At 37.2% G+C, this 25356-nt stretch overlaps 1 protein-coding gene across 1 annotated transcript; it reads left to right on the top strand.

Moving 5' to 3' along the window:
• Positions 1 to 711: 711 nt before the first annotated feature.
• LOC310906002 (serine/threonine-protein kinase Nek5-like) lies at positions 712 to 24770 on the top strand (the record flags this gene model as incomplete). Its single annotated transcript, XM_083854967.1, has 20 exons — positions 712 to 828; positions 2550 to 2646; positions 4146 to 4243; positions 6217 to 6300; positions 6409 to 6479; positions 7723 to 7809; positions 8847 to 8901; positions 10917 to 11117; positions 16214 to 16413; positions 17681 to 17747; positions 18091 to 18210; positions 18485 to 18568; positions 18667 to 18771; positions 19667 to 19747; positions 20566 to 20634; positions 21400 to 21523; positions 21717 to 21842; positions 22889 to 23026; positions 23661 to 23775; positions 24157 to 24770. 20 exons carry the CDS (start codon positions 712 to 714, stop codon positions 24350 to 24352), a joined length of 2235 nt encoding a protein of 744 aa, XP_083711093.1. The 3' UTR covers positions 24353 to 24770.
• Between the last annotated feature and the right edge of the window lie 586 nt (positions 24771 to 25356).

The raw sequence follows: 25356 nt of genomic DNA, 5'->3' as shown, positions 1-25356 counted from the left end.
AGGCCGCCCTGCTGGCCCTGCCTGTGCCCCTCGGAGCCTGCCAGCCGTGGAGCCTATTGCACAGCTCGTCTGGCGGGGAACGTCTGCTGTTGGAGCTAATCTCCCTTGCTAAAGCTCAGGACAACTAACGAGAGCAGTTTTGTAGTGTTTGCTCATATTCAGGGGTGCGGCTTTTCCTGTGGAGCTGCTGCAAGTACCCACTGACTTCAGTGCTCCTCACAGAGGATTCCAGATACCCCTAAGGCCTTATTTCACAGGCCATGGTCCTGTGGCTTTGCTGTTACATCACATTAGTATAAACCAAATCAATATGGAATAGATGATTTTTTTTTCCATTAAAAGATCCATTCCACACTATTGTTCCATTCAAGAAATAATGTCACATTTTACAAAATCATATCATAATCCTACACAGTACCCTCTGCTTCCTTCCCATGCATTAACTTTAGGGTGCACTATGCTTTTCTTTATGAGAGATTGATAAACTTGCTGCTTATTAAAAGTTAAGCTCTGCGGTAATCTGCATGCTTTCAGGACATGATATTTTTAGGAAGAATCAACAGCAGTAATGTTATAAAAAGTAATAAAAATGACAGTCTTAAAAGGTAGTGTCTATTTCAGTAGCACCAACTTGGATGTTAAAGCACTGACTATGTGCAGTACTAATTTGGGGAATTTTTATTTTAGCCACTGCTCTAAGACGAATACATCATGGATAAATATGAAGTCATTAAACAAATTGGAGAAGGATCTTTTGGCAAAATATTCTTGGCAAAAGCAAAAATGGATAATGAGCCGTGTGTTATCAAAGAGATCAATTTAACTAAGGTAAAACAAGAAAACCTGAATTATATTTACCAGATTCTGTTACTTGTATTTAGCTGGATATGAAATTAGGTTATATTTTATCTTCTTTGTAGTTCCATCTCAATTATATAGAGCTAAGCTTTCCAAAGACTGTATTCTTTGCTAATTTATTAGTTTAAAAGCATAGATGAAATACATATTTTGGTATTAAGTCTTTGCTTTTTACTGCATTTTTGTTCTTTTCAAAGCTTCTTTCTGCCTACAACGTGTGGCACTGCCTAATTCAAATTCTGTAATAGTTGATTCAACTACAATGAAAATATTGCCACTAAAATAACAAATCACAATTCTATGGTAAATTTCTCTAAGCTTTTTCATTTCCTTGTTTCCCACGTCCATATTTTCAGATGTGAGTAATTCACAATGGAGTATTTCCAATTCTCATTTATGTTTATGGCAGTTTGATTCATCTCATCTGATTTTAAATTTCCATTCTGCTGCTGTCAGCATTTGAGCTGCTTGGCCAGACACCTTTCAAGGAGAACAAGAGAATTATGTCTTTTTAGGAAGCTGTTGGTCACATATGTTTTAGATTTCTGATTTAGAATGAGCTCAACTGGGCCATGAAGCTTCTGTCTTCCTTCCCACTGACTGCAGAGGCAGTTTAGGGCACTTGCTCAGGTGCTGGCGGAATACCAGGGCTGTATCTGGTTCCATAAAGGCAATTAAAATCTTTGTGATTTCAATGCAGAGGTTTTAACAGTCAGTTTCAATGAGTGCCTATATGCATTTGACAGGTCTGTTGCTATTCTGGGCCACTCCAGTGAGTTTCTAATATAATAGAGAATTAGAGTAGAAGAATGAGTTCTAGAAAGAGCTGTATGTCTTCCAGATTCAAACCCAGAAAAGCTGACACATGAGTAATGACAGCTAAATGAAAAGATGGGTAGTTTCTCTCTTTGCTCGTGACAATAAACCCCATGCATTTCTAATCTTAGATTTTGATGTACAACTAGAAGAATGGCTGCTGCGAATATGTGAATCCCACTTGTTCAAAAATCAGAAACCAGAGACAGAAAATTGCTACTTTGAAGTCAAAAGATTTTTTTTTTATATGGTCGAGTGTGTTTTATTCAGTTACTGATTTTTGAATCTTTAAGGATTACTTTTCAAAAGTATTTCACAATAATGAGGGAAAGAAACTTTATAAATACAAGAGGACGTCATGAAGGATGGATAGTCAGAGAAATGAATTTTTAGGTATGGAAGTGTGATCATAATAAACTAAATAGAAGTTTTCCATTAATGTAACAGGGCAAAGAGTTTGCCTGAAATGTTGAAAGAACAAGTAACACCAGGAAAATGAAGGATTTTTTTACTGTGATTTTTTGACATCACCACTGTTATCATTACGGAGTCATCTACATCCATACTCTTCAAATTCTTAAGGAAATTCTTTAACTTTAGAGTTTAAATTCTTTAACTTAAGTTTAAAGATATGCATTTGCCTGTTAGTAAAATATCAAATTTGGGTTTGACTTCACTAATATTCCAATACACTTTCAAACATACACTGCAAATTTATTTTTAATGTTATATATACATCACACTTTATAATATTTCTACATCATCTTGGTAGACTGTATTTTTGTATTAGTGGGAATAGTTTGGTAATGATGTAAGTATTTTTGAAAAGGGTTAAATATACCATTGCTAACATTTAGTTTTTTTATTCTTTGTAGATGCCTGTGAAAGAAAAAGAAGCCTCTGAAAAGGAAGTTATTCTGCTGGCCAAGATGAAACATGCAAATATTGTAACCTTCTATGCTTCTTTGCAAGGTTTACTTTTAACCTTTCTGTTTTAATTGTGGTGAAAGGAGTGGAAGGCAGAAAAACCCCCTTGCTAGTGTTGACCAACCTTAGCCCTGTCCCTAATGCCTTACTTAAACATGGGAAAAGATCTCAACTCCTAGAAATGGATACAAGGCATCAAATTCAGGCATCACCTGTGTTTTCACATGTGTGAGTGGGTACTTGGCATGAATCCTAGATCCTGAGGTGTCCATACTGTACAAGCTTAGTTTTGATTTGTTATGGGAGTCCAGAGTTTAATGGGGATTTTCTAGGAGTTTCAATAGAAGAAAGCTTTTGAGTATAGCAAGGAATAGGCTGATCAAATAGGACAAAAGGATGACAAAATAGACAAGAAATAGAATGATCATTTCATCTGATCTAACCTCGGGATCCTCATATTTTGTTTATCCACATCATATTTGTGCTATCATTAATCCCCTGAAAATTCTTTGAGACTGAACTTTTGCCTTGACTCAAAGAGTTTTTTTATATACCACTGCATGTGTGAAAGGAAGCAAATGTCTTCATGAATAAGGACAAATTTTCTGACTTTCATAACCATCATAATATGGTTATGATACATACATCATATATACATGCACACATGTATACATACTTATGTATGCATATACATACACACAGACAAAACAGGCAAGCACAAAAAGAGGCCATTAAATAGAAATGCAATCTGTTAGTACACCTGAAAATGTCTTTCAGCATCTGGAATGTAAAAACAGTATTGGTATTTCATACTTTGATACAGCACTGTCCTTCCAGTGATCCAGTATCAATCCCATAATACTCTGCTAGCCCTTTTTCTTCAGATGTATTTTGAATTATCACTCAAGGATAAAGAATTCTTCAGGACTGTAAAAGAGAGAAGGAATTCTATTCAACAGGAAAGCTAATTCCCTGCATTTATTTTTCTTCTGACATCTGCCATAAGCATTGCCTTATATAATAAAAACTATAGTTGCAGCTTCTGTTCAAATTGTTCTCTGTGACCAGGACTGTTTTAGGGGACATGTAAATCAGATAATCTTCTAACCCCAGAGAGGTAAGAATAGGATGAATTTTTCAATCAGCCAGGCCTTGCTGTTCATTTTTGCTTTTTGGAATATTGTCTACTTTTAACCCTTTCCCTAAGCCTTACTCCATACTTAGTTATTGAGCAAAAAACACCTGAACTTTGAAGCATTCTGCTGAATTTCTTGTGAGAATGCCTGTCAGTGGGGTCTCTTAAGGGTTTCCTCATGTATTTAATATTGTGCTGAATCTTCATTTAAATGTATTTTCACATCTTATTTTTGCATCAGGTTTCACTAGAAGTATCCATTTTTTTTTCTCAGTTAGTCTTTGAAATGGAGGAGTAGGTAGAGGTTAACTGCTACCTTTTTAAAGAAGGACCGTAAAAATAAAAATAAGTTGTTGCTGTGTTAATGAATAATACAGGAATAAAGGCAAAATTATGCTTTTCCTTTCAGAAAAGAACAAGCTATATATTGTGATGGAATACTGTGATGGTGGAGATTTAATGAAGAGGATAAATATGCAGCATGGAGTGCTGTTTGATGAGGACCAGGTGAATGACATTTTCTTTAGAGAGAAGAACATATTATGTGAAACATGTGCTTTGAATTATTCAGTAATAACTGAACTTTTAAAGAAAAAATTGGTAATTTTAGTTGGAGTGTAGGAAGATTTTTTAGCCTTTAAGATCTGAAATCAATTCATTAGCAGTGTGATGATGACTTTTTAAATGCCCCCTTTGTCCTATTGTTCTTTGCATTGTAGATGTACTTTTTCTTTACATTAGTAATATACCCATTAAACTATAAAGCCCTTCTTTTAAATAGTGCTTTCCAATTTCAGGGAGGATGTATTATATACAAATTCCTAATTTCTTGGTGCTATTTGCATCATGGCATATCCTCCTTTATACTGAAATCCGTGGTAAATCTCTCATTCATTTCATTCTGGTCAGAACTTCTTTGATGCTATTTAAAGTGTTAAACCAGCACAGAGAAACAAGCCCAGATATCTGACTGCTTTTGGGCCATGTTTGTGTATTTTTTTTTTCTGTAAATAGGTGAGTATGATAAGTATTGCAATCCACAGAAGTAGAATTTCCCACTACTCCTTACTTATTCTTTTATATATTTTTACTAACTCAGCTTTCTGAAGGAAATTTTCTTTGTGTGGGAATCAGTGGACTGAACTCTGGGGTTATTTAGTCATAAATAAAATCTACTTTTGCAGTACAATGAAATTTTGCTTAGAAACCAAGTAGGTAGTATCCAACTAGTGGAAATATACTCAAAGGCATAAAATTGAAAAAAACCCCCAAACTTTTCTTTTTGCTTTTACTAGTAAAAAAGGAACTCCTTGGTGGAGAAGTCAGTTGAAAGTGAATTACTGGTTCAGTAATAATAAATTTTAAGATCCTATTGAGAGTCATACTAGAGGCAGAGAGATCATGAAAGAAAGCAAAGAGGGGACAAGCCCACAGATCATGAAAGCACAAAGGAGAGAACCAGCACACAAACTCCTTGACAATGACACCAAATGATACATATCCAAAGCAAGGCAAAAGAAATACAGACAGAAAAATGAATTATAGAAACTGAAGATATATCTGCTGATCAAAGAAATGAAAGCAAATTTTCCTGATTTACTTTAATAATAATAAAATACCTTTATATTTTCAAATGTGCTTCTGAGAAAGCCTCATTTGTGGCATCAGCCCTAATCAGGAAATCATCTATTTAATGTCAAGCATTGCTGAATAGAAGGTTATTACTTGAATCAAAGTCTCTCTTGTGCATGGATTTTCCTAAATAGAGAAATGTAGAAGCAGGTTGTAGTTTTGTTTCTAAATTTAGTCCGAAGGCCCTTATTTAAGAAAACATGCATATTGGAAGTTAAATATATGTTTGAAAGCTGTACTGGGCCAAGGATAAAGGACAAACCCTTGTGCTTATTTATTATGCAAGTTTCTTCATACCATGTTTCTTTCACCACGTGTCCTTCATCTTTTTTCTCTTTTTTTTTCCTTTTGTTTTTGGTTCCTGGATCACATTCTAGGTGGTATACAATAGTGGAAAATACTACAACACTACAGCGGGGTGGTATGACTACAAATACTACAGCTGGGTGGTATGACTTCCATCACTGAGGATTAAGAAGACACTTGCCAATTCTCTCTTAGTTATTTCCATTCCCTCACTTCTTAAAAAATGTCTATTATTATAACTCTCCTTTGGCATGATTTTTCAGTCCTTGTTCAAGTGCATGCCCTGGCACAGTTAGGGAAAACTTGATGGGGATAAATGAAGTAGGGTAGGTATCTATTTCTGTTTAGTTTAGTGATAGCTCTAATTGGAAAGGAAAAATCTAAGGCATTGACTTTAAAAATACCCTTTTTACTGCTTTACATTGTATATGTTCTATATATTTTAGATTTTCTTGTTGCCTTTATTTTATATATTTCAGCAAGATGCCCCATTAGAGTCACATAAATTCATAGGTATCTGTTCTCTGTAACTTTCATTGCAGATTCTCAGTTGGTTTGTGCAGATCTCCTTGGGCTTGAAGCATATTCATGACAAGAAGATTTTACACAGAGATGTAAAAGCACAGGTAATAAAACTGGTACTGGAGAGGGGGTTATTTTGTCCTGTGAAACATATGCTTAAGAAGTTCTGCATATATTTAATTATCACATACTATTTTTGGGTCTATTTGCAGAATGTTTTTCTTAGCAATAATGGAAAGGTAGCAAAGCTTGGAGACTTTGGCATAGCAAGACAGCTGAACAGGTAAGCACGGTTTTTAGTCAGTCTGTGACCTGCACTGAACAGGAATGTTTGTGGATGTCCAGAATGCAGCCTGAACAAGCAGTTTATGGCTTGTGCCACAAGAGGCACAAGAGGTCTGGGATACAAAGGCTCTGACGCTACATTTTCTCCTGTTATCCTAAAACATGCTATCCTGCATGGAACCACAGATGTATCTAGCCTAGTAACTGGATTTTTGCTAGGTATAGGACATAGAGTGGAGAAGCTACAGCCTTTGCCTATTCTCTGGAACTGACATAAGAGATTCTGGAGGCACAGTTGCTGCCCATTCAGCTATTGGTAATAACTTCTGTTAGCAAAAGTGAAGAGCATTTAAAACTAAAGAGAAAGTAAAGGAAGAGAGTTTGTACAGATGTTGTGTGTCCTCCAAGAGTGAGCCTATGTTAATTTTTTTTAAAGACACAGAATGATGACCTGGGCCTGAGAACATGTCATGGCTGGCCTTGCATCTGTATTGTTCTCCCAAAAAGAGAGGCCTTATCTTTAAGGACTTTGGGGACAAGGTTGGCCTATCCTGGGCAGTGGCCAGGTGTGGCCAAAACATGTCAGGGGGCATGATAACAACAGGAAAATGCTTAGATTTGATCTCTTTTTGTGCTTTGTTTATTATCTTTGACAGATCATCTCATCATGTAAACAAGTGATACCCAAAGTGCCTTCCTTTAGAAGTGTTCAGGGCATAGTTGCTGTAAGGGTTGCTTCTACACAGCAGAACAGTGCCTAGCAGAGAGAAAGTAAACCTCACAATTTGAATGTCCAAGTATAGACATTTTAAAAAGTATATAATAGGCTTATACAACAATATAATTGGAGCGTGACAATACATTTCCTCCTCTAATTAGTGAATTAAGTTTCTGTGGTGAGTTGACACTGTCTGGATGCCAGGTGTGCATAAAAGCTGTCTCACTACTCAGCTATACAGAAGAGAGAAAATACAATGCAAGGCTCATAGGCCAAGACAAGGACAGGGAATTCTTGTGCTTTCTGTTGAAGTGTAAACACTTTCCACTATTAAAATAGTGGGACACTTGACACACAACTGGGAAATGCTGTAGTTTTTCATGGGATGTTCCATTATTCAACTGTTTGGAGAGCAGAAGTAATGTCCCCCATAGGCTTTTAATCTGAGGCAGAGAAGTCTCTAGTTCAGTTATGTGTAAACTTTTTCAGTGTGTAAGCTTTTCTGTTCATTGTGTTTCCTTAGTACTACAGAGTTTGCCCATACCTGTGTAGGGACCCCCTATTACCTTTCACCTGAGATATGTGAAAATCGACCATACAACAACAAAACGTAAGTCTCTGTCTTTCCTTTCTGTGTGTGAGGATGTGCAGGTGTGAAAGAACTCGTTTTAGTAATATGGTTTAAATCAGTATTTGTGCAGAGCGTGGGAATTTCTCATGGTCACCCTTTGTGAAGTTTTGTGTTATTGTGTACAATAATTGGGTGCATCATTGTACACAACAACTACCTTATACAACTATACATAATGTCAGTTATATTTTGACTTACAATGTCGAAAATATAGCATTCAGGACTTTGCTATGATTAATCTACAGGCTTAATATAATTATATGTTTTGGATTTGTAAAATTACTTATACTTTAAACTTTAATACTTTTTGTTAGTAGTGGTGGGAAATGTAAACCAGTATTTTTCCCTTTGCTTATCTGCTTCTTCATCAATTACTAAATTTCTCTCATTTCCAAGATGTAATAATCAATGCATCTTTACAATTCCAAGTTTGTGAATTTTTGATGCACTCATTTACAATTTATAAAAATACACTAAAATGAAAGCTGCTAGTTTGGCTACTTTAGAAATTTCCAGTAGCCACTTGCAGGAAAGACAAATAGGTCTGAGGTTTACCACAAAATACCACATGAGAAGCACTGCAAAGCCAGGAGGTGAGTGGGCCTAGACTTCCTTCTCTGTATGAGGAATATGATCAACACCAAATGGTCTGAAACTCAGAGTAGCATCTCAGCTCTGAGGTGCTATTCAGACAAGTTTATTCCCTTATTGTCTCCTCATCTATTAAATCAGCTTTGTCCTTCATCCTGCTAGAAATATTTAAGCAGACTTCCTGTATCATGTGCCTTTTCCAATTATAATGATAAAACTTAATTAGATACCATAGAAACATTGGTTCCACAACTAAAAATAAATTTCTAGTTGTTCTTTTTAGTGCATCTTAAGAAAAAATAAAATTTGCACCAGTCTGTGACAGAATAATGGTAATAAATGTGGGAGCTGAGAAGAGGTAGTGATTACATGGATGAAAATATTATAGACTTTTCACTGAAACTTTAATTACTTCTTATTCACAGAGATATTTGGTCTCTTGGCTGTGTGCTTTATGAGCTGTGTGCACTAAAGCATCCTGTAAGTACTGTACAATCAACTCATTACCATATTATTAGAAAATATAATGGTCACTTTGCAAAGCCTGTAGTAATAATAGTATTTGCAGTCAGCTACAAGAGTTATTTTCATCTTATTTATTGGTATTAAAGAATTACTTTTAGTGGTTAACTTTTCATGTTATATCTGTTTTGTGTGTAATAAAATAAAAAGTATTATGTTGTATTCCTATAACTTACATGTATGCATGTGTGTGTACTTATTTTGAACATATATTTGCTCTTTAAAAACTACTAAATTTTTTCAAGACTGATGAACAGTGCAAAGAATTAAAGACAGGCTTCAAGGTTAGGCTTAGGTATATAATTTCACTAATTTCTGTTTGAAATTACCAGTCTATATTTACTAATGAACCTAAACCCCACATTTCCCCAGAAAGTGATTTGAATCCCTGGAAGAATTTTCCTAAAAGAAATATATGTTTGAAAGCACATTTATGTCAGAAAATAACTGAGATAGTGTCTTCAGGAAGTTGTATTGTCCTCAGCCTGGTCTGAGCCTCAAGTAATCCTCAGCCTGTGACTGTTACATGGAGAAGGGAACACAGCAGAAACTAATCTTGACAACAGGAAAAAGATCAGATTCCTGGGACCAGCAGATGTTGACTTTTTGCTGAGCTCAGATGTGGGAGAAGGTAGAGCAGCACTAATAGAGCAGTTGTGCTGAGCTGGGAGCAAGGGGGACACTGCTCAGGAAAACTGCTGATTTCACAAAGTGGCAAAACATGAAATATTACTTTGTATGAATATTAGGTGTTTTGTTCTGTATTCAGTGTGAGGGCAGTGACTCAAAGCAGATGTAGACAGGAAATGCAAGTGAAGCTAAGGTACATTCAATTCTACCACCTTCAAAAAAGCCACAAAAATAAAAGGGTGATTTTAGAAAGAACTTGATGAGAGAGGATTTGCCTAAGGCCCTAAAAACTATATTGATACTGGCCTCTTAAGAGATCTAGTGAACTGAAGGGACTGAATTATCTGACTGGTATCACTTGTTAAAAAATCAGGATTGTGTCTTCATTCTGGAGGGAGCATAGAATGCAGAGGCTGTAGGGTGAAGTGATGATTTGAAAGTGAACCCTGTGAAGACAATGTGTATGTTCAACAGGTCTCTTTGAACAGCTTTTGGCAAATCATATAATGTTTCCTTCTGGAAAGAGGGGCTTCTGTGTTACTGTCTGACAGCAGAGGGTGAACAAAACTCTTCCAGATACAGAAGTCATTACACCTTTTAGTTGTGCAGCTGAAACTAGGAGAAGCAACCAGAAAACACAGTCCAAGAGTGGTTATAATAATTTTCCACAGCAAACCGTGGTTAGCAAGGAAGGATTTGTGGAGGGATTCCACAGCACAGGGCTTCTCCCCCCTACTCTGCTCTGTGAGACCCCACCTGGAGTGCTGCATCCAGCTCCACAAAGGAAGGACATGGACCTATTGGAATGAGCCCAGAGGAGGGCCACAAAATGGTCAGAGGGCTGTAGCACCTCTCCTGCAAAGACAGGCTGAGGGAGCTGGGGCTGTTCAGTGTGGAGAAGAGAAGGGTTCAGGGAGACTTTGGGCAGTTTTCCTGTGCCTAAAGGAGGGCTGAAAGAGATGAAGAAGGATTTTTGACAAGGGTATGTAGTGATAGGACAAGGGAGAATGACTTTAAACTGAAAGATGGTAAATGTAGATATTAGGAAGAAGTTCTTTACTGTGAGGATGGTGAGGCACTGGCACAGGTTGCCCAGAGAAGCTCTGGGTGCCTCATCCCTGACGTGTTCACAGCCAGGTTGGATGGGGCTCTGAGCAACTTGGTCTAGTGGAAGGTATCCTTGCCCATGGCAGGGAGGTTTGAATGAGATGATCTTTGAGGTCCCTTCCAACACAAACCATTCTATGACTGTGTCAACAATTACCTATTTTCAAGTTTGAAAAGTCCATCATTCTGAACTAGAATTACTTACTGTCCTCTATTTATTGTTTTCCCTAATTAAGTTTCAAGGCAATAGTCTGCATGAACTAGTGCTGAAGATTTGCAGAGGACGTTTTCCACCAGTGTCTCCTAACTACTCCTATGATCTGAGGATATTAATTTCCCAGTTGTTTAAAATATCTCCGAGAGATCGACCATCCATCAATTCTATTCTAAGGAAGCCCTTCTTGCAGAAAATTATTCTCAGGTATCTGCCCCCCGAGGTGAGTGACTGTACTGCTGCCTGCTGAGAGAAAATAAGTATGAAAGTAGTATAAACAGTTCTATCAGAAACTGCTTTTTCTGATAGGTAGCACAGGAGGAAGTCAGACACACTGTGATACATAGAAAAAGACCTTCAGCTTCTCACTCTGCAGCCAAGCAGATACAAGGTAATGATGATAATAATATTATGTATCATTACTGGTACAGTAACATTTGTTACATATGATACAACTGTTGGCTGTAACTTTCTCCAGCAGTCTTTACTGCACATTTGGATGAAGGGTTTCACCCAAAACTAAAAGTAAATAGATAACTGCAACAGCAGAAACATTCACCCTGGCACTCCACTGCTGTCCTATTCAGGGAAAGACAACTTTAAAACTTTAAAACTTTTAAAAAAAAGGTCATTAGCTATGGTCATCTAGAGGAGCTGCCATAGGAGAGTGATGAAACATTAATCTTAGTTCTTTAGAAACCAGAATTTCCAAAAGTGAGACTTTGGTCTAGTTTATTCCTGTCACATGAAAAACATCCTTACTGTGTGAAAAAAGCAAAAATCTTGGCAAAACACGCTCCACAGTATTTTACAAAGCAATAGAAAAGTATTTTACAAAATCTTATAAATTTTACTCATTTGTGAGACAGTGAACTCTATTTTGATTTAGTACCTACTGATAGACCAGATTATGTATGCAGTTTCTAAGAAAACATGAATGAGACTAAATGTATGTCTGTGAGCTGTTGAATATCTGGTGTGTTTCTGGCAGTGTAACTTTGTTCTAATTCTGTATTCTTCATTATATCACGAGTCCTCAAATTTATCTTTGGAATATCAAAACAGTTCTGTGAAAATAACCTATGTAGTTACTGCACTTGGGACTCCTCTCCCCTACCCCACTCTCCTTTCAAAAATATTCATTAGAATTGTAGGAACCTTTGTTATTTTGAAAATGACTTTCAATGAGATTTATCTGCCCACACAACAATGCAATTTGGACAGAAACCTGAGCAACTAAATAACTTAGGCACTTAAAAAATATCTCTGGTCATTTAATCACAATTTTAATACATTTTATCTCCCAAACATGGTACTCTAACAGTCAATACTCATGAAAGATTTAAAACTCACTTAGAAACTACTTAACCCAAGAAAGGACACTGCTTTTCATTACTGCATCTAAGATATTTGCAAAATACTGATTGACCAAACTAGAATGGTCTGTACTTGTATTCTCCTACACGAGAAACTGATAAGGTAGATTTTTTATTTTTCAGCCTTTCTTTTCAAATTTCACAAGTCCTACAACATTGCCTGGCAATTTGTAGAGTATGGAGGACTATTATTAAGGGAGTGCCTGAGCAGAGGCACCTGGAGCCTGTGAATTCGACCTCCTGCTTTGTGTTCTCAGAACTGGCATGTAACCAGTGCTCTAGTTTATGAAGGTCTCCCTCTTATTCAGTGTGCTGTGCAAAACTAATCAATAAGATCTTCTTTACATGAATGTGACAGACCGTGTTTTCAGAGCATTCAAATTTCATTCTCAGAATGAAAAGCAGAATGCTTAGGAGGTGTGAGGTATGGTGATGGTGAAAGGATGTAAGGAATGTTTATTAACCCAGTCTGTCAATATTAAGTGTGGGCATCCTACTATGGTTTGCAACCACATGGTCATTAATCATGTAGACAGAATGCAAATTTTTAATCTCTTATTGTTAAAAAGCATACAAACTGCAGGAAACAAGAGTTCAGGAATCTGATCTCTTGCTCTTGCCCTTCTTGCTCTGGAATCTGGAATAGTGATGCCTTTCAAGAAACAAGAATTATTTCAAAGAAATGAATGGAAGCCTCCTTCAAGAGTGCAACAGCCTATTATTCAGGTACTGTGCATCCACATTCTCATATATATATACGCACACACACACACACACATATATATAATCTTCAGAAAGCAAATACCTGCAATTAAAAAATACACTTTAAAGGCTGAAGACATTAAGTTGTATATTTAGCTTAATGCCTATACTAAGACAGTAGAGACAGTTAAACTTGCCTGAATCCTCAGAAGATATGTTTTGAAAACCTAAATGGGAAATACTTAATCTAGGCTGCTTTGGCATGGTTCTTTGTAACAAAAGGATTCAGGCACACTTTGAATTTATGTTTGCACCAAGGCAAATAAGCTCCATGTTTGCATTTTTTGCTACAGAGGCAAATACACTGGTCCTGTTACTTCAGCCCTTCTGAGCCCTTCAGCTCATTCATGGGCAAAATCACCAGCACTCACTGCCATTGCCTTAGATACTTGGTACTGGCAGCCTTCTCCCAAATGCAAGCCTGGTTTTGCACAACCACTTTGTCTCTCATTTGTTTTCCACCCCCTCCTTTCCTCAGGCAGGGTATGAGCTGTGTGCTATGCCCAGCCTCTTTCTTACCATCACTGCACACATTTATGTTTATCTTTAAGAGCATGCGGTAGTACCTTGAATGCTGGTGAACATAAACACAGCACATTTAGGATCTGGGAGCCCCCAGATCTGCACACTGCAGTTACATGAGCTTAACTGCTGATAGGGAACATGGAATTCCCAGAACTGCATCCATCACGCAATCACTAACACTGAGTGTGAATAATACCAGGTCTATGTGGAACACAGAACTTTGTTTTCCTCACAGTTACATTTGTGCCAATGCAAATCTAGAGATGGATTAAGTTGGAAATGTAGTTTCCTTTCACTGTGCACTGCTATAATCAAGGGCAGAATTTTGTCCACAGTGTTTTGACCTACACTGGGTACATTTCCACATTCTTTCAACATCCAGATAAACAGTGTGCAGGGTTTCAGGGATACTTGTGTAGTGCCATACTTTGAAAGTGTTGCTTCATGATTCACAGAATCACAGAATGGCTGAGGTTAAAAAGGACTTCCAATCATCACCTTGTCCACACCCCTGCTCAGGCAGGGCCACCCAGTTGTCCAGGACTATGTCCAGTTGGCTGTTGAATATCTCCAAAGAAGGAGACTCTAAATCCTATTTGGGCAACGTGTGCCCCATCCTCAGGCAACCTCCCTCACAGTGAAAAAAATGTTTTGTGATGTTCAGAGGGGACGTTCTGTGTTTCAGTTTGTGCCCATTGCCTCTGGTTCTGTCAGTGGGTAGCAGTGGAAAGAGTATGGCTCCGTTCTCTATCCTCCCTTCAGGTAGCTATAATCATTGATAAGATCCCACCTTCAGGCTAAACAGTCTGAGTTCTTTTAGCCTTTTCTCATAGGAATAATGCTCCAGGCCTTTCATTGGACTTTTTCAAGCTTGTAACTGTCTCTTTTGTTCTGGAGAGCTCAGAATTAGACACAGTATATCTTGTGTGGCCTCACAAGTGATGAGCAGTGCAAAAAGATCACCTCCCTTGACCTGCTGGGAATACTTTTACTAATGCAGGCCAGGATGTCATTCACCTTTTCAGCAAGGGCACATTGTTGGCTCATGGTCAACTTGTTGTCCATCAGCCCCCCCCCCTTCTTCTCTGCCAAGCTGCTTCCCTGCTGGATGGCTCCCAGCATATACTGATGCAGAGTGTAGGACTTTGCACTTCCATTGCTGAACTCCATGAAGTTTCTGTCATCCCATTTCTCCAGCCCTTTGTGGTCCTTTTGGATGGCAGTACAACCCTCTGGTGTATCAGCCACTCCTCCCAGTTTGTGTTATCAGCAAACTTGCTGAGGGTACACTCTGCCCCCCTCTCCCCTGTGATCTAAATCATTAGTGAAGATGTTGAACTCTAGTTACTGGCCTTCAGTCATGCTTTACCCGGTGGTCACTATCCTCTGGGCCACTGTTCAAGCAATTTCACTGCCTGCTCATCCCACACTCAATTCATCAGCTTCTCAATGAGGATTTTATGGCAGACAGGGTCAGTAGCCTCCATGAACACTGTTGCCTGATAGGAAATACCCCTTGCTCTTCCCCTTGTCTGTCAAGCCAGTCATGTAATTGTAGAATGTTAGTGAGTTGGTCAAGCATGACCTCTTGGTGCCTGCTTCACTAGTGACAGTTCTCAGTCCTCTAGCATTTATTTAGATAGGCTAATTTGTTCTCCCTGCTGCTTGGGATTGCCATACTGCTGGATACCATACTGTAAAACCTACTCAACAGAGAAATGAGATAAACACTTTTTGAGGTTACTTCTTCCTTGGGAACTTTGCTGACTGTTGGAAACTTTCTTCTTATACAGATATGAATTTATATTCCAACATAAACAGGGTGTACCACAGGTACATGGGCCTATTTTCAGTGTATCTATGAAGGAAAATGGGGAGGAATATTTAATGTATTTATCATCTGTGAAAGTGATACTTTTTTGCATTTATGTTTATGTAAGAAAGTAAACAAAATTTAGCATTTTTCTCATGCACCATATAGTCTCCCACAATGGAAAGGTTTGTGGATATCTGACCACAGTTATATCATGCAGTGGTAGCTAGGTGATCATCTTCTCTTCATTGTTCCTATGAGAAATGGAAACGACAGTCTTGTCACAAAGGAGAAATACAGGGATGTTTCATCACGGTGAGGGCTTTGAGAAATGAAAGCTGAACTCCCACATGCACGTAATCAAAGAGACGTGAAATGAAGCAGCACAGTGCTCCCCTGAAAGCAGCCATCAATGCCTGTACTGTCCAAAACTGCATCCCAGGTTCCCCTTGCTATCACATGTCAAAATGAGGCTCTCCTAGAAATAATTCAGTGCTTTAGGCTCCAGAACAATGAGGTGACTCTAGGACAAGGACACTGCAGAGTACAAAGCCCCATGCTGACTCACTCACACAACAATGTGGGCTGCTGCTTAATGACAGGAGCTGATGGAGATGGGGAAAAAGAAAAGGCAACGGTGAGATCACATAAGCCCTGAGAAGTTTGGAAGTTTCTGGCTTATATTTGAAAGGATTCGGAAAACTTACACTAATTAATTGCACTATAGACAGTTATATTACCAGGCAACTCAGACTGGGGAGAAGTGCAGGAAGCTAATTCAAACTTGTGCTGATAAAAATGAGTAAAATACAGGTAAAATAACATCCTTTATTATATTTTCAGCCACAGACCTCCAGATTTAATATGGCAGAAAGGGCAGAAAGCATTAGAGTACGTGGCCATTATGGTCATTTTTATGAGAAGCTTGACAACTTGCAAAGGAAAACTAGTGCACATTATGACCTTTCCCATATCAGCCAAAAAGTTGAAGATTACTATAAACTAAAAGGACGAGTTGCACCTCCACCTCCACCACCCGACTGGTAAACATTTCACTCTATTTATGTCTGTCTTGTGCATTTGGAGCTATCAGTCTTCCTGAGTAAGTAATGCTGGGCATAGCTGATTTAGTGGAATGCCTTCTCTGCTTCGTCTTTGATAATTTTTCTTTTTTTTTTTTTACGAAGTTTGTTACACAACAACAGAGTTTCTGTTCCTGTTCATCCAGAAATTCCATCTGATATTTCATTGTCAAAATGTCTCCCAAATCTCAGCCCAATCTTTTACTGGGTAAAAAGTAAAACATAAGCTTTCTGTAGAATCTCTGATTATACCAAGGATAAACACTGTCTGTCTTTCATACTAGAATGAGAATAACACAGGGATCAGAAGCTCTGCACTGAAGGGAACAGAGTGAGAGGAAGGCCATGAAAGTGGGTTTTTTCCCATGCAGTGCTTATATTTCTGTTCCAGATATAAAGACCCTTTTCTCTAGCAGTTTGTTTTCTTCAAAGCCTTTCTGTTACAAAGTAGAAGAGGTACAACCTTAGGAGATTTCCTGTCCATTCTGTGACTGGCCATTTTAGGTGAGGATGAACACTGAAGATGTTGAGAAAGAAATTTTGAATACTTCCAAAGCTTTCCTTTAAAGTTGACAGAATCATTAATTTTCATTCAACAACAGTGTTTAGAATGTTTCAGTTACGGATGTTCAGATTTAGAACATCTTTCCTGACCTGAATTTCTGGTGCCTTATTTAAAGACAGAGTCAATTCAGTTTGGCTCCCTGTGGCACAAATGGATTCCTGAGACAGGAAATGAAATAAATGGGAAACAGGGAACTCACAAGTGACTGATGGCTATTTTATATCAAAAAGCAAAGGAAAAGTTTAGAAACTACACAAAGTTTGATTGATAAAATTAGGCACAGAGGAGAAAGACTATAAAAAGTTTGCTGAATATATAGCCTCCATTCTGACAATTTTCACTCATTTTGAGGACCAGGGAAATCAATTTTGATTTAATTATTCTTTCAATACCATTTATCAAATAGAAGTGGAAGGGTTTTGCTGCACTTTTCAAAAGGCTTAAGTAACTGAAGTGATAGGAAAGGGAATGCCTGGAAAGGATGTTTCCTTATTTTACTGTTGTGCCATATTTATGCATATTTTATCCATATTTATATATTCATGTAGAACAAAGAAACCTCTGTTTGTCATATGTGGTAGAACCTATAGAGAATGATTTGTGCAAAGGTAGCAGAGTCTGTGAAATAAAATGTAGTATATGTACATCGCTTTCTTCTCTCAGGACTGCAGAATTTCTTCAAAGGCGGTTTGAAGCCCAGCAGTACAAGATTAAAGTGGAAAAACAGATGGTAGGTAAATGCCAAACCACAGAATAAAATCTGTAAAAGAAGGAGAATGAAAATCCAAAGATGAATTGATGTCTTTTGAACAGCAAACTGTAACACTGTCAGATAGAAGGTTTTGCTCTTGCAAATTCCCTGATCTGCTCTGCAATGTTTATCCTGAGGTTTTATTTTCTCATACAAAACTACAACAATGTAAAATTCTACTGTGACTTTTTCCTCCAAAAATGCACACTTGTATTATTACTGCATTCTTTAGTGGAACAGGGAGAGTGAATTGAGTGAGCACTGAAGGAGAGGATTCTAAATGAAAACTCATTTGCTCTGGGATTCATTTGTATATCCCTAGGGACTGAGACCATCCTCTGCTGACCCATATCATGACCAAATACAGCAGCAGCAAACAAAGGAAGAGCATCTCAAAAACCATCAGCAAAACATGGCTAGAAAGAATGAAATGAAAGAACAGGTAAAAGAATCTCTTCCTTAATTGGCCAAAACTCTCTTATTATACTCCTTCCTGGCATAAGAATTCTTTTTCATCAGATTCTCTTTTCCATCATCAATTCTCTTCCATTCTTTCCCCATCTTTTAATAGAGAAACAATATACTTTCATAGTTTTGCTTTTGGGTAACAGAGAAAACAAACTGATACTTCTATCTTATGTGAACATATGTATTACATTTAATCTTTCTGCCTTTGGTTTATTAAAAACATAGTCTACCCTACTGTTCTTCAATAGGAGTATTTGAAACAATTGCAGAAAATTCGGGAAGAATACCACAGTGATATAAAAGAATTCAGATTTAGAGCAGGAGTACTCCAGGTAACAAAGCTCAAATATATGGGTACTCATACTTACTTTTTTATGCTAGAATACTCAATTAGGAATTGAAATGAACATTTTTTAAAAATTTTCCCTAGGAGAACCAGAAAATACAAGATAAAACCTATCTTGTGAGGCAAGGGAAAGCTGAGCACCAGTCTGAAAACAAAGATATATCTGGAACAGGAGAAGAATCACTTCAGGTACCAGTACCATCGCCATCAAAATAGATCTTTCTGAGCAAGTCCCACACTGTCTTTGATTCATTCTCTGGGACAAATCAGCCAGTATCAGTAGTATCCTCCTCAGTGATCCTGGATCTGACTTTTATTAAAATGAATTCACACTACTCGATGAAATAAAGTAGGTTATAGGCAGTCAGAGCCACATTAGGAAAGAATTTGGATTCCCAGTGATTTAGTGGGAAATGCATGATAGTGAAAAAGAAACATTAGATTTTGGGCCTGCCTGGTGTCACTTTGTTTCATGGGGTCTCCATCTTTTGGAGAAACTGCATAAAAGTAAAATCTGTAAATAGTTGTGGTTTTTCCTGAGGCTGAAAGCATGCTCTGATTTTCACAGATCACAAAAGAAGCTTTAAGCTATTATTTACTTTGCTTTTCTATGAAACGTTCTCACAGGATGCATAATAATATGAAAATAAGTAATTAAATATTTTTAGGTGTTCCCAGAAAAAAAGATATTGCAAAACAGGGCTATACTTTCTACAGGCATAGGTTTCCACTAAAAGTCTTGATTTTAGTTACTTCCAAAGTTTTCCAGAATGAAATGGGTCTGAGTCATCTTGCATGTGATCATAAAAAATAAAAGATGTATTATTTATATCTTGACACATTACTGTATCTTTCTAACATGGGTTTTTGAAAAATCAGAGGCTTGCACTTTATACAAGAATTTCTGTTTTTCTTTTTGCCAGATAAACCAGAATTTGCAATGAATGGAATATTCTTATAGATCTATGTAAAGGAAATTCATGACTATAATTGTTACTTAAAGAAGTCTCTTTCTTTATGTGATATACATATATTCATTTACAAAGAGTGTAATTAAAACTGATTTTTTTTCCTCTTCTTCCAGGATATGGAGGAAAACTTTAAGCAAGTCAGACTCCAGGATAGGCAAGACCAAACAATATTAGAAAAGAGACATAACACAAAAGTATCCATCCTTACTATAGTTTGTTTTTTTTTTTTTAATTTCTCATTATGTCTGTACATTTCAAGTTACTGTGTTACTATGGTAGGTCCAGAAATGAAGTTATTTGAGAGTCAGTTAAGAGTGCTGCTTATCTGTTTGTTAAAAGTTTTTATCAGAAGAAAATAAATTAGCTTTCCTGATCATTTGAGGGAGATTCCCAGCAGATATTCCCTAGTAATCAATTTCTACCTCCTCCTTCTCCTTATATCAAACTGCATTGGTAGTGCATAGGAACTCATGTTTATTCAAACTCTAAGTCAAGTCAGATTGCTAATTTTAAAATATTTTGTTATAAAATGTGATTCCCTATACTGCTTTTTAAATCACAGAAGGAGATGGGAATTGAATTAGAATTGCACATAAGATACCAGGAACGTTTCTGACCGTAAGATCACTGTGAAGTGGACTAGAAGTCTTGTGAAATATTGCATGGAAGCAGTACAGTATTCAGTTTTAGTTCTGGTTGACAACCAGCTGTAAGAACCAACCCTGTGTATTGCAATGATTTGAATTAAATGTTTATCAAAGACCCTTAAAATTAAAAGTGGATGCAGTAATTTAAAAATATTATTAAAGGAAAAGGATTATATTTAAGGAAATCTATTTTTGTCCAATGTGTTCAACTTTGATCTTCTTAAATAGAATAAAAATGTTGCTAAATAGAAGTTATTTTCAATAGAAGAAAAATTTTCAAAATTGTAGTTCCATATAATCAGTGTACTTTTAATTCAATGCTTTTATTTATTAAAACAAATTAATAACATGTGAATTTTCTTTAGGGAGGAGTAAGATTTGAAATTAATTTAGACGTATGTTTTCCTGAGGAAGACAGCATTCAAGAAGCAGAGGTATGTTTTAGTTCTATTCAAAGCATTTACATGAGAAATCTGAAAACACGACAGCTCCATAATCTAAGATTTGTTTCCATTACCATCATTCTCTGCCTGTGATATAATGAAGCTTCCTACTGAGGATTTGTTGTCATGTTCCATATGTCTGCCCTTCTACAAGAGGATAATTGCTTACAAGAAAATTGGGTGATACTTGGGTCAGTCTTTCACATGGAAAAATATGAAGGAGTGCAGATATTTAAGTTTCCTAAAATGGACTTGAGAGGAAGAACTTATCTCAAAACTGAGTTAGTCTGCAAATGCTAAATTTGATTTGTAGATTGTTTTAGTACATTTCTGTTTGTTTTCAGAAATGCAAATTTTATCACAAAGCAAGAACAACTACAGACAATATTATGTTTTCATTTAGTAAAATTATATTTGTAGCTTATCAACATGTCATAGCTACCTATTAAGATTTTTATTAGTATATTAGAATTTTAAAAAATAACACTAACAGCAACAAAAAAATATTTCTAGTATATATATTTTAATTTATAAAGCACTGTTTGTTATTCTGTTGTTTCACATCTCTGTGGAGCCCCATGCAGCCCTCTGATGCACAAATCATAATGTGGCTTCTGAGTCCTGCTGCTCCACTTTTTATTACACAATTTTCCTGTGCATACATGAGGTTGGTTGGCAAACACAGTAAAAAGAGAAGGGGTTAGCTATTGTACCGTATTTGTTTACTGTTTCCAGAGTAACTTACTGTTTTTTCAGGTACTAGATAAACTCAATGAGACTTTAACTTTTGTGGATGGTGAGAATCTTAAGGAGAAATTGGTGGACGTTTATGAAAATCATACAGACAGAGCTTTGGAAAAACTGTCTGACCAACCAACAGGTATTTATTGGGGAAATGCAATGCTGAGTATTAATCCTGAAAATTACATAAGAGTTAGGTAAATTCAGTAACTCCAGGCTATAGCAAGTTTATCTCATGAGCTTTCTTTATGGCACATAGTATTATAATCACATGGACATCTAATTTACAAAAAAATCCAAAGAACTTTGCCTCTTCTTTTTCTTCCCCTTAGAGTCCATACATGATATGAAAAAACCCAGAAAACATTGGCAACCTGGAGCCCCTCAGACACTGATGAATTTTTTAGCTGGTGCTGATGTCACATCTACATGTCCTACCATGGCTGGAAATGAACTTGGTGAGAAAGTTCTGGCTTTCAGTGAAGCACTGAAAATTTTGGCAGTGAGAATTTAAAATTCAGACTGAATTCATCCATACCTGAATGTTCACATGATCCAGCAGGCTTTTAATTGCAGGACTTTGTAACAGCAGAGGTTATTGTACATGTTAAGCCATAGAAAACAGTTGTCACTTTCCCCTCTAACCCTGCAGTCATGCTGTGTTGCTCCTACGTATCAAGGGTGCTGTGTTTTATGAATCACTCTGTGTTCTGGCTCAAAATGCCAATCTATTCAAATAATCATCACCACTTTCTCAGGCCTTGAGCTGATGGCACACAGGAACGAGGGCAGTGAGTACTGATGTCGTCCTGGGGTGTGGCAGAGTTCTGTTTTCCCTCTGCACACGGTGATGGTGCCATCACTGTCACAAGTGCCACCTCAGCCAGCTGTGGCTGTGATGATGTTCCACTTTAGAAGAGAAAAGGGGGACCTAGGCTTTTTACAGTACCACTGTTTATATTCCCAGGCAGACAAGTGTCTCCAGTGACTGGTTTCTGCAAACAAGGAGCTCTTCCAGAATTTTGCACCTGAGATAGACAGCAAATAACCTGAAAGGCTTGTATGGATAGTAAAGACAAAGCAGAATAATATTAAAACATCCCCTTTTATTCATTCTGCCTTAGATGAAAGACTAAAGAAAAGGGCACAAAAGAAACAGGAACTTTTTTTAAGCTCTTTCAAACCAAGAAGCCAACAAGTTTCAGAGCAAGGACTGCTCAGTGAAGCTGTACCTGCCTATTCCAGGTTTAATAAGAAGTTACTTAAGCATTAAAACCTGTGTTAAACGTTTTTAGTGATGAGTAGTCCTGACTATTTTTTCCCTATCCATCAAATGAAATACTTATAAAAAGGATCAGGAGTATTCCATAAAGAGAAAAAAAAAGATTCCAGAATTACACAAAAGGAAGAAATCAGTGTTGAGACTAGAAAGTCTGAGTCTGACAAAAGACAGTGCTGAGCTACAGTAATGTGTTAGTGACCTGAGAACCTTACTGTTCTTCAGCTCACCATGTTATTCTGCCTGAGGACATCCCAGAAAACAGGAAGCAGTGGAAACAGACACCACCGGAGACACTCCTGAGCATCTTAGCAAAAGCAGAGCTGTCTGATGATTCCTTTATCTGTTTTGAGGAAGACAAAGGTAGGATGTTTTTTCCTGTAAATTCTGCATGTTATTCTTTAGTGTAATATTTCTTCTACCCTTAGCAGAGGGTCTGTGATAAGAAACACTTCGAAGCAGTTGGCAACTTGGAAAAACAGGGACAGAACTTCTGCTCTGTCCCTGAAGCACTGAGAGGCCTCTTCCAGGACATTGCTGTTTTCAAAAGCAGGGGAAAGGGCAAGCCCTACTTACTGGCTATTACCTTCACATGTAATTCTTTCATTTGCTTGGGTAGACAGAGGAAAGCCACTACTGCCAGCAGGCTGGTAAGTACTACAAACCTGGAATTAGCCCCTGTAACTGTTGAGGTTGAAGAACCCTGTAAAAAACATTTGTTCAAATACATACATGGAACAGTGGTGGCTTTACAACAGGGTCCATGCTGATACAGCTGACACTGCAATTGATTCAAACTCACCTACACTGCAGCCCACTTTCCTAAGATAACAGACTGTTAAAAAAATTACATTTTCTTTGCATCAACAGAAGTGTGACATTTACGTTGTAACTTGAACAACAAAATACTTCAAGATTTTTTTATTTGCTATTCCTTTACACATACTTTTATAATTTCCGACTATACAACTGAAAGGAAGTTTCTCTTTCTTTACAGAAGGGGGATTAACTCTGTTGCCTCCAAAAGAAAACAAGGAAGATGATTCAGAAACATACTCTGCTGTTGCTGTTGATGAAGGTAGACTTGAGCCAAGATCAGATGATGAAGACACGTAAGTAAAGCACATCAGAAGAAAAATCCACACAACTGGACAATTTTTTAGGTTGCATTGCCTAAAGTTTCTCTGCGTTCTTAAAAATTCATAAATAAAGAAAACTTACTTGCTAATTTAACTTTTAGTTCTGGAATTCGTCACAGCCAATGCTGTCATTAAAATTTACAGCAGAAATATTAACATAGTCTTGCAGCTCTTTTGCCTTTTAAATAGAGGTAAACAATCTGACAGAGACAGAAGAAGCAGTTCACAATTAGGCATGTCATTTGTATATTATTTATAAAGTGTTTTAAAACCCCTAAGAGTCCTTGAATTGAGAGAGGTTTGTAATAAAATTATATTTATTTAACTAATATAATTCTCTGGTTTACTGTGCAGAAATTTTGAAGATTCTGAAGATGAACTCAGACATGAGCTGGAGGAATCTCTGGAAAAATTGTCAACTTCTCCAGCAGAGAGAACCATGGAGTCTCACATCTTGTCAATAAATAAAGGTCAAACAGATGAAGAAAATATGAGTTTACCTCACAAACTTGGAAAATCTGACGATGATTTAGAAAATAATCATGGGTAATTTGGTGTTGATGGACATAATGAAAAAGAATTAAAATTAATAGAAGGCTGTAATTTTGCTTTAAAGGAAAAATAAATCAGGGTACTTTTCAGATGTCTGAACATTGAAAAATCCTCATCCAGACTGAAGTGCTGTTTCATCTATTATTCTGAACAACCTGGACATACCTGACAAGTCTTGCTTGAGCAAGTTTCTGATTGTGGACTGTGTTTAACCATTTTTGTATCATGTAAGAGAGTCTCCTAGTTTGTATGTTTTATTTCCCTAGATAAATCAGCTCCTTGTTTTAAGAATCTCTTCCAGCTTTTCATAACCAATGTGTACTGCCAGTACAGCTTTGTAATCTACAGTTTCATTTACACAGTACTGACCCTATGTAGTAACAGCAACTGCTCAGGAGTTTTATATAGTAGCAGTAAAAGGGTTTATTAGCACCATGGGAATTGTGCATACCCCAGTTCCTAATAAAACACATAGGTTCTTCCAACTGTATTTTTTCACATAAAAAGTTTCATACAATCTTAAATAAAGGAAAAACTACAGTCTGTAATCTAATTTAGCAGTTTTTTCAAAGAATCATTTATGTTGGAAAAGATCATTGAGTCAAACTGTTAACCTAACACTGCCAAGTCCATGACTAAATGGTGTCCCTATGTGCCACTGTCTTTTAAATACCTCCAGGGATGGTGAGTCCACTCCTTCCCAGGGCGGTCTGTTCCAATGCTTGACAACTTTTTCTATGTCCATTTTTTTTCCTGATACCCAATATAAACCTCCTCTGCTGCAACTTGGGGCCATTTTCTCCAAACACTTGTTACCTGGAAGGAGAGACTGACCCCAACTAGGCTCCACCCTCCTTTCAGGCACTTGTAGAGGGTAATAATGACCCTCCTTGAGACTCCTTTTCTCCAGACTAAACATCCCCAGCACCCTCAGATGCTCCCCACAGGACTTGTGCTCCAGACCCTTCCCCAGCTCTGCTGCCCTTCTCTGGACATGCTCCA

Source organism: Zosterops lateralis (genome assembly GCF_965231275.1).
Source record: "Zosterops lateralis genome assembly, chromosome: 2".
In the NCBI taxonomy this organism is placed as follows: domain Eukaryota; kingdom Metazoa; phylum Chordata; class Aves; order Passeriformes; family Zosteropidae; genus Zosterops; species Zosterops lateralis.
The sequence above is the reverse complement of the archived record's forward strand: the minus strand, read 5'-3'. Positions and strand labels throughout refer to the sequence as shown.